Source organism: Camelus bactrianus, chromosome 15 (genome assembly GCF_048773025.1).
Source record: "Camelus bactrianus isolate YW-2024 breed Bactrian camel chromosome 15, ASM4877302v1, whole genome shotgun sequence".
NCBI classification, from domain to species: Eukaryota; Metazoa; Chordata; class Mammalia; order Artiodactyla; family Camelidae; genus Camelus; species Camelus bactrianus.
Window position 1 is genome coordinate 45,749,074 of NC_133553.1, and position 10,341 is coordinate 45,759,414.

General features: G+C 38.8%; 1 protein-coding gene across 3 annotated transcripts in view; it reads right to left on the reverse strand.

Moving 5' to 3' along the window:
* The window catches only part of SRBD1 (S1 RNA binding domain 1), a 178,981-nt gene extending 168,672 nt beyond the window's left edge, over positions 1 to 10,309 (reverse strand). For all 3 annotated transcript variants that reach the window (XM_010967730.2, XM_045504891.1, XM_045504892.2), the window contains exons 1-4: positions 10,233 to 10,309; positions 7,316 to 7,395; positions 6,241 to 6,418; positions 356 to 742 (exon numbers count right to left, since the gene is read on the reverse strand). In XM_010967730.2, the coding sequence (XP_010966032.1) occupies positions 356 to 742; positions 6,241 to 6,418; positions 7,316 to 7,395 (645 nt within the window). In that variant the 5' untranslated portion in view covers positions 10,233 to 10,309. The remainder of the gene's footprint in view (positions 1 to 355; positions 743 to 6,240; positions 6,419 to 7,315; positions 7,396 to 10,232) is intronic.
* Positions 10,310 to 10,341: the final 32 nt, after the last annotated feature.

Genomic DNA, 10,341 nt, shown 5'->3' on the forward strand with positions numbered 1-10,341 from the left:
TTGCATTGCTTTTATGGTGAAATACAGTCCAAGGTCAAAGCAAAAACTTAACAATGAACTTATGAGGACCTAATCTGTTGGCACAATCTGTCAATACGGTGCATGTTCACTAGAACACCACGGCGGGAAGCCACCTTGAGGTCGCAGCTTTGAGCTGAAGAACTGATGACAATAAGCTAGAATACCAAACAGCATACCCAGGAAAGGAATCAGTGGCCAAAGCCTCCAGAACTACTGACAAAAGTGAAAAGAGAACTGAAAACTCCCAGCCCTTCACTAGCCAGTGCCACCGCCATCCTTGTGAACAAAAAAAGGAATCGAACTAACTGAAGTGACAGAAAGAGGCTACGCATACCTGTACTATGTCCCAGTTCATTTCGACCTCTTCCTTAATATTGTCGGCATTTGCCGGAAACCTGACAGGCTGCCCCTGAGGACACACTTCTGTCTTCACTTTCTTCAAAGGAGACTGACTGCATGGAAAGTCATCTTCGTTCTCCTCCTTCTTGCACTCCCCTTCCCACATAGCACTTGTGGACGGTGTCTCTGTGCTGTTACTCCCGCTCTCTAAGCTGCTGGCTTTGCTGGTTTCTTCATCAACTTTCAGCTTTTTGGTCCTCCGAGCTGAAGGTGACTGAGCTGAATTCTTCCGTTTCGTCTCTGCTGTTTTCAGAGTCTGCATGGTATCCAATTTATTTTTTCTGTCTTCCAAATCAGCATCAGCAATAGCCACAGAGCTATTCTATCAAACCACAAAGAGAACACATGAGAAATAGAAGATTAAAAACCAATTTCCCTTCTATAACTCAATTTAAAAAAAAATGCAGTTACTATAAATAATGGTATAAAATGTATTTATTGATACGGAAATAAGTCCAAACTTTAGTTAAAAACAAATTAAAAAACTGTATTCACACAATAAAATCCAATTAAAAAAACAAACGAACAAAAAAACCAGTCGCCCTGAAATATTATTCAGCAATGAAAAAGCACAAATTATTGACACACACAATAATTTGGAAGAATCTCAAGGAAATTATGTTGAGTAGAGGAAAAAAGGCAATTTCAAAAAGTTACATACTATATGATTATATTTATATAACATTCCTCAAAAAATTAATGGTTACTGGGGGTCAGAGATGGGGGTGGGGGTTGGGAGGAAGGTGGGTTTGGCTATAAAAGGGCAATACTAGTGATCCTTGTGGTGATAGAACTGTGTTCTGTGTGGTGGATATACATACCTAAAAATATGGTAAAACTGCATAGAACTATACACACACACACACAAATGAATACAAATAAAACTGGAGAAAACTAAGTAAGATCAATGGACTTTATCAAGACTAATATCCTGGTTATGATATTTAACTACAGTTTTGCAAGTTGTTACCATGGGGGAAATTGGAAAAAGGGTACATATCTCTCTGTATTATTTTTTACAACTGCATGTGAATCTACAATTATCTAGAAATAAAAGGCTTAATTTTTAAAAATGAGTAAAGGATAGCAGAAAAACCAAGATTTAAAACTTGCAATCAAAAGTCAACCCTTTAGGAGGAGAAGAGTAACACTCACGTGCTCATAAAACTCAACAGGCTACACCTGCTACCAGGTTACACATGGCTAGAGAGCAGAAAACATGGCAGGACAGCAGGATAGTACTGGTAGGAGTCTGCCTAGCAATACACACGGGTAGGTATACAGGCGCTACTCTCTACACTACCTGCCCTTCCCCAGGTGACACTCAGGTGTGAAACCACATCTGGCACTCATTTTGACACTAGAGTGGTAAATAAGATACAGATCCTGCCCCTGGACTTTACAATTTCACCAGCTAGTCTGTCTTCAGTTACCTAAGAGATGCAGATGGCATAAACTTGAAGAAAAGAACTGCTCCCAAACTAAATTTCAGTCAATATTCAATTTTTTTCTCCTATCAGATTTTTTCCCAGGATTACTGACTACTGAAAATACTGGGAACTACAATAAAGAGCACCTCTCCATCCTAATGTCCACCCATCACCACCTAACCTGGACATGATATACCTTAAGTAGCCCCCTGAGTATTACATTTTTAGCTGGAACACAATGGAGAACAGAGATATAAAAACAGACTGTCCCCCAAATCCATACAGTTGATAATAACCTGATCAAATTAATTGACATAGCTAAAGAAAGAATATGTCAATCACATATAGAGTTGTCAGCAATAATGGGGCAGAAAAATGAAAACTGTAAAAGCAAATATGATCAGCATCTAAGTAACCAACAAAGAAGAGGAAAGCTTAGCAAATAGAATCTGAGTAATTTGGTCCCAAAGGTAAGACAGACCTCCTGTGAGATGGATACATCAGACTACCTTAGATTCATGCAGTTAAAACATTTGTTTTCATTGTGACAAGGATAGTGCCTCAACCACAGTAGGCACTGAATGAACCCAAACGAACAGATGTATCTAATTCTCCTGTTCTCAGCCCATGCTCATCAAGTAAATTTCTGATTATCATTTAATTCTCGACTTACTTCAGTCTCTGATGAGAGATAGTGCTAGTCGTAAGAGTTTAACTCCTTCTGATAGTTTTATCACACTATTAATTATTAAACCAGCACTGTGGTTTTATACATCACTCTTAGGAGCATGGCTGATGTAAAAACACCCAAGAGAAATATATCAGTTCCTGAAATGCTGACTAAATCATGCTCCTGACTTAGAAACCCAGTTCCATTACTTACTATCTGTGATCCACAAGCAAGTCACTTAACATCTCTCGCCTTGGCTTTCTGGTCTATAAAATCAAGACAATTACAGCACCTGCCTCAGTGGGTTGTTGTGATGATTAAGATCAAGTAAGTGTTGAGCATGTTGCCTAGCTAATGGTAAGCAATCAAATATCTGCTAATACCACCATCATTACCTTACCATGGCTACCACACCTGGACCACCTCCTAGGACAAGGATAAAGAATTAGATGAAGAAATAAAGAAAAAGTAAAATGGCTAAAAATGGGAGGCTTAAAGTAAGAGGGAAAAAGGAAAGCCAACAATCATAAATTGGACATTTAAACGTATCTTCTCTGGAGTCTTCAGGCAAAATTTATCTAGTGTTTCTCAGTGTTGTTCATAGACCACCGAGACCCTTTCAGGGGGGCTGCAAGGTCATAACCACGTTCATAATAATGCTGAGGCACTATCTGACATTTCAGTGATGGTGCAAGAGCAATGGTAGCAAAACCCAAGGCAGTGGCACCAAGCTGTACTCACAATCACTGTTCCCCTCACTGCCACCACACACCTGCAATAAAACAATGTCAGTCTCACTTAAGAATGAAGCAGAAAAGTTATTCATTTTTAAAATTTCAATCCTTGAAAACACATCTTTTTCATATTCTGTACTGAAATATACATAAAGCCCTTCTGCTGCAGGCCAATGTGTACTGACGTGCAGTGGTTGTCTCACGGGACACCTATGAACCAGGATTTTCCAAACGACCAACACATAATGTTACAAGATCACGCATGGGTAAAAGATCCATTCAAATAACACAGATCAATGGATTTTAATATAGTACAGTATGGGTACAGATTCCACAATGAAACACACCTTTTAGAAATTACCACTTACTGAGCTTTGGTATAGTATCAAATAATATCCACAATTATCTGAAAAGGCTATTAAAACATTCCTCCCTTTTCCAAATACATATCTGTGTGGAGGTTAGGATTTTTTTATTTCAGTTATCTTCTAGTCAGACATTAAAGACATTTGCAAAAATGTTAATGTTATTCTTCTCACTAACTTTTTTGTTGCCGTTAGGGAAATATATACTTATTCTTACTTAAAATTATTTGTTATTTACATTAACATATAATATGTTTATTATTATTTTAATATTGACCAGTATTTTCTCATTTTTAATTTCTAACATAGTAAATATTTACAGATATAAGCCACATAAGAAAAGTTCCTTGGGGTCCTCAATAAGTTGTAAGAGTGTAAAGGAGTCCAAAGACCAAAAATTTTTAGAAAAGTAAATTTAAACATGTTTAGATCAAAACACAGATCAAAAACATGGAAATATCTCTTAAAGCTTCTAAGATTCTGCTGCCTTCCTCAGTGACATACTCATTTGTAAGCCATGACAATATTTTTCCTCCTTATATTTAACCTGAATCTGACAGACTGAATAATCACAGTTCATTTTCTTTCACCTTCAAAGGTTTTTCAATCACCCGTAACACTCCAAATGGTTTTTATAAGCCTATAAGTAAACCCAAGACTCCAAGAAGAATCTGACTATTCTTTTTGCTTTCTCTAAAAGTTGTAAACTAAGTCAAAAAAGTGGTTCATTGTATCTTTACCAGTCAAATTAGTCATCAGGCCTTGGCCTTGACCTTGCCTTGTATTGTACCATGTAAGCTCAAAAGATAACTGGAGAGGGATATGGAGTCAAGAGAAGGCTTCTTAAATATTAAATGTAAAAGAAAACTTTTATACTCTGCAGCAATTGAGGAAGAAAAGATAACAAGACAAAAAAAAGAAAAATAAGGAGATGACTAAAGGAACAGAGACCTTGAGCAAGAATGGATGAGATCTTAAGCCCAAGTGGTGAACTAGTCCTTGGTACAAGGAATGCCACCATTGCAGCAAGACAGAAGGTGAATGCAAGAATACATAGCGTGGTCATGAGAAAATGAGAAACTTCATATACTCTCAAATAAATAAAAGGCAACGCCATCATCTAAGTTAGAGAAGAGAAAGGGATTTAGGAAGTTTAAGAAATGAGAAAAAAGTGAGAAACAAACCTGCTGGAGAAAAATAATGAGTCCACCAGGTACTTCTGACACAATTTTGAGGTCTGAGATTATTAATCTAAATGAAAACAAATTAGGCCCTTGGTGAGACTGTTCCCTGCAACGTCAGCTGCTCAGTGTAAACAAGAGAGGTTATGGCTCACCCAGCACTGGGGTTTAATCAGCCACGTAGGACTGAAGGAAAGAAGGGCAAAATGGTGAGACTATTTAAGAAAAAGTGATTGTGTAATCTAGGCTAGATGAGGCAGGAAAATAAAAGGGCTGATGGATAATGACAGCACTAGAGTCCAAGGATTAGGTAGTGGGTCTCAACCCCGGCCGTATAAAAAAATCACCTGAGGAGCTTTAAGACAATAATACCACTGGTGCCAAGGCCCACCCCCAGAATTCTTTCCAGATTTAACTGGTTTGGAAAAGGAGCCTAGGCACTGGCATTTTTTTTCAAATTCTCCAGGCTGAGAGCTACTGATGAGAGGTCGTGACAAGCCTGCAAAATTGTGGCAGTAAGGGCACCTGAACAAGTGGGCTAGAAGAATAGGAAATGGTGAGATGACAGTACAAAAGTGAGATGGGTGAAAAAGAAATGTCAGCGGTAGCAACAGATTCTGGTCATGACAAGATTCAGGTTGAGATCACAAGATGGGTGGTGAAGGCAAAGAAGAAAAAGTCACTGGAGGTGAGGAGGTCAAAGAACAAGGAACACAGGGTACAAGATGGTTCATCCAAGTGGAGGAGGAAGTCACTGAGAATAATGACAGAAGATGGCAGAAGCTTCGTATCAATGAAAGAAGAGGAGTGGCCAGTGGGTTGGCAAATTACAGCAACGTGGAGAGGAGGAGACTGAATACTGTTGAATTTGGTCTGCAATGTTTGCTAAAAACAGACTTTAAAATTATTAGGATGTTACCAATTCTATCTCTACCCAAAATAGGGTTTTCAATTATTTTGTTTGGTAATGGTTACACCAGAGGAAGATGTCAAATGAATGAAATGAAATCTAACATGCTCCACGTGCTTTCATTGAGCTAGAAAATGTGTGAATTGTGGCAATTCTAAAAGAGATTCTAAACACTTCCCCAGCTCTGAGTGTCTCTTAAGTGACAGACTTTCTATTTGAATTCTCTTTTTCTCTTTTAAAAATTATACATATACCAAGCATCACAGGAAGGATCAAGAAGAAACTATGACAAAGGTTCTTAAGCTGTACTCTCTTGAACTATACTTTAAAATTCAGAAGATAGGCATGTGTACATTTCACTCATTCTATGGAAGAGAGGATTCATAACTATAATCAGATTCTCAAAGGGTTTGTGACCCCAATACAAAGGATCAAAAAGCTAAGAAATACTTCCGTGTAAGGGGAAAGCAGCATCTCCAATTAGGAGGGCACCAGAAGTGCTCCTTTTGTCCAGCGAGTTAAGCACCTACCAGCTCCTCCTTAACAGCCACGCCTGCCAAGCCATCACTCATCTGTAGGGTGTTCTTTTTCACCCGTGGCACCCTCTTTGGTTTAGATTCCTTGGAAACAGGCAGCTTACGGCTCCTGGGGACTTTCTTTTGGGGCTCCCAGGCACTATCCTCCTTGTCATCTTCAGAGGCAGACGATCTAGGAGTAAATTGACAGAAAAATTTCCAGGAAAAATGAGGCCAAATGTTAAAGGTGAAAAAGAGACATACGCTTCTTGAAAAAAGAATTAGGTAGGAAGTGTTTAATACAAAACGAAGTGATGGGAGCAAAGGCTATGAACAGATACTGCTAAGAACTGAAACAAGAGAGCTGACCAGGGACCAATGCAGAAATACTCCTGATACATTATAAATCACAGGTCTCTCTCCATTCTCCTCTCACCTAACTAATCCACACACACATACACTCAAGACATAGGAAATCATTTATTACCTGTAATTTACTGGGTCATGTCACACCATAGTCACTGTGCAGTTTTCCATTTTAAGTAATGTCTAAAGATATTTTTGATTGTCACAACTGGGATGGGAGAGGGATGCTATTGGCATCTAGTGAGTAGAGACCTGGGAAGCTGCTACACATCCTACAATACAAAGGACAGTCCCCATAGCAAAGAATTATCTGGTCAATAGTGCTGAAATTGAGAAACCATGCTCTAAAGCAACAGGAAAATCTCCCCTGCTCTCACAGACCTTATATTCTAGTGTAAATATTATATCATATTTTAGTTGGTTAACTTCTTGTTCAACAATTTATCACCAACACCTCAACAGAGCCTGGGACACAGCAGGAAGAGTTTGATAAATATCTGTTGCATAAATAAATGAAAAAGACACAGCCTTCTTCAACCCAAATGACTTAAGAAATTAGTTATACATATGTGTGTGTACAACTGAATCACCTTGCTATACACCAGAGACTAACACAACACTGTTCATCAACTATATTTCAATTAAAAAAAAAGTCAGTGACAGAATGTATTACTCCTTAAAATATACATCATTCTCCCATCTCATATAAAACTTATGCGCTTACAACTCAGAGAAAGAAGAGAATTCATCTTTGGATACCACAGTCTGGACCTTTACTTTTGCTCTTCTTGGCAATGATGACATCTGGAAGGAGAAATACAACATGAAATCAGCATGATTTGAATCACTTGAATGACTGATCACTTATTTTATCTACAAAATGATGTGCCATTCAAAACAACACTCCAATAGCTCTGCTGCTAGAAAAGGCCAATCTAAAAAAAGACAATCATTCACAAGCCTAAACACTGGTTTCCCTTCCTATGTGGCTGCCAATTATAGCCTTCCGATGGTTTCAAAAGCCTGATGAGTGTGGGCCATCTTGGGAAAAATATACCTCCAGACTTCCCTGGGGCAGTTGATAATAGCATGGAGTAGGGTATCCGGAGATATTCCTTTGCCTCAGACAGCTTACACTCAGCCCTTACTCCCTTTACCCTTAGTTCCAAGGTATCAGGTACTGTGATTTTTTTTTTTTGGAGGATACTGCAGAGTAAATTGGTTTGGTTCTGAAATGCTCCCATGGCTAACTTGGGGTTTTAATTTTTACGTAGTAAAATCTGCTAATCTTCTTGGTTTTGGAGTTTTGAGTCATGCCTAGGAAAGCCTTTATTCCTCCACCTCCACTCAAAATTATGAAAACAGTCTTCTTTATTTTTTGTAGTACTCTGCAGTTTATTTGGTACATTTAAGTCATTAGTCAATATGGAATGTATTTTAGTTCATGGTGTGGTGGCAAGAATTAAACACCTGTTTTCCTCCAGAGAGATAGCTGATTGTCTTAATACCACTTATTGAATAATCCTTTTCTGTCCTAGTTTGAAATACCACCCCATCAAACACTAACTTTCTCTGTTTTTGTTTTACTGTGGTAAGATATGTGTAACACAGAAATCACGTTATTTTTTCCTTTATGATGGATATTTAGTAGTACTTATTTGAGGAATGATGAACTGCATAAACATAAAATGCCAGATTAATCAAAATTTCATCCATTTCCATGGTTTTAAATACCTGTATCAGTCACTTACTAACAAACCTAATACCCCCACCCCAAATCTTACTTTTGAGATTCAGATTTACCTAATAAACTGCTGGCCTATGAAACTATTTAGATGCTTCATAGTTATCCAAAATTTGACATATCCACAATGGAACTCTTGATAACCATTCCTTATTCTAAAACCCATTCCTCCCTCAGTCCTTCCTATCTTTGTAAATGGCACAACCACTCACCTAAAATAAATGGTTCTTTGCTATAAGCCAGAACCTTGGGAAAACTTTTAACAGCTTCATAAAGCTTTAATTGACATGCAATAAACGATTCATGTTTAAAGGGTTAAAATTGGGTAAGTTTTGACATATGTATACTCATCTCCACAATCAAGTTGCTGAACACAACCATCATCCTCTAAAGTTCCATTTGCTAAGCCAAAACCTTGCAAATCTTCTTTCATCTCCCACATCCAGTCTATTAGTGTCACATAAGTTTTTCCTCTAAAATATATGTTAAATCTCTGTGATCTCCAGTGAGGCTTTAGCCCCCAACTTTTCTCATCTCTTAGATCTCAACATTTTAGGCCTAAAATGGGTTTCTCAGATATAATATTTTTATAGGACCCTATTTATTTCCTTTATAAAGTACTATATAATATAATCTGTAATTATCCTTGTTTATTGTCTGCTTCCCCCATGTTCACTTTATTGCAGCAAAATAAACACCATGAAGAAACCACATTTGTCTTACTCACTTCTGTATCACACAGACCCTGGCACTTAATAGCTGCTTTATAACTATTTAAATGAACATAAAAATATATACAAAAATGGTTTCTACAGAGAAATATACATTTTCTCTCCATCACTATAAAGCAACATCACACATGGCACTCATTGCTTTCTTGAGTAAGAAATGGTACAAAAAAACATTCCTATTCTTACTGGCTAGATATTTTCCCTCCTAAAAAGCTCTCTTATTTCTGTGGGCACATAAGCATATTCAAAATCAGTAACTTGGAGGTTGCTATGATGTTACTAAGGGGGGAGGCACTAAACCAGGGAGAGTGAAAATCGGGGGAAGGGGGTAGAAAAACTTGCACGCACACAAATATTACATTAAAATTGGAAAAACAACAATTAGATAATTTAAAGAAGCATAGAGGGGAACAATTTTTTAAAAGGCACCTAAAGTTTCCCCGAGAGTAACGACAGAAGTGCTTGGAAGGTCAGCAGAGATCCTTAACTAAGTAATACAAACAAAACACTAGAGCTGGAAAAGAGGCTCAGAAATCAGACAGTCCTACTTTCTTTTATGAATATGAAGCCTCAGATCCAGTGAGGTGAAACAGTTTACTCAAAGGGAAGGGCTACGGTGGCAGAAGTACTAGAACCCCGAGCCTCAAACACCAAGCCTAGGCTTGTTTCCCATTGCACATACATTATATTAATGACATGCTGTCGTGTGGGAGGTTCGAGGAAAGTTGCCTAGAGAGTTCTCTTTCCTCAGCAGTTATTCAGTGCCTCCTACACGCCAGGCACACTGCTAAGGATGCAGCTGATTCTGCCTGGGCCATGATCTGGTAGTGAAAAGGGCGCTTCCTCCCCCGCCTCCGATAATTTGAGGTATGAAAACAATCTAGATTCGCCCGGGCTTTCCCACGTCAGTCCCTGTGTGCTAAATGCTGCAATTTGACTGAGAAGACGCGCCAGGTGACACGCGGCAGCTAGGGGGGGATTTCCGAGGGTAGGGCGTAAGATGCAGACAGCAGACAGTAAAATGTAGAAACTTCTCACTTTAAAAAGGGATGTTATTTCCCAAATGAGCACTCAGAACTTTTTAAATGGCCCCGAAAACACCGGAGCCCGGACGCCGGGCTCGCGGGAGCCCCTAGGAAGACCGCCAAGGCGGACGCTCAGCTCACCTTCCCGCCCCGCGTGTCGGAAGGCCCGGGATTCTGTGTGTACGCTCACGTCTTCCGGTTCCCGCCGGAAGTTTTTCAAACGCCGGAAGTCCCGCCTGTCTTCTCCCTT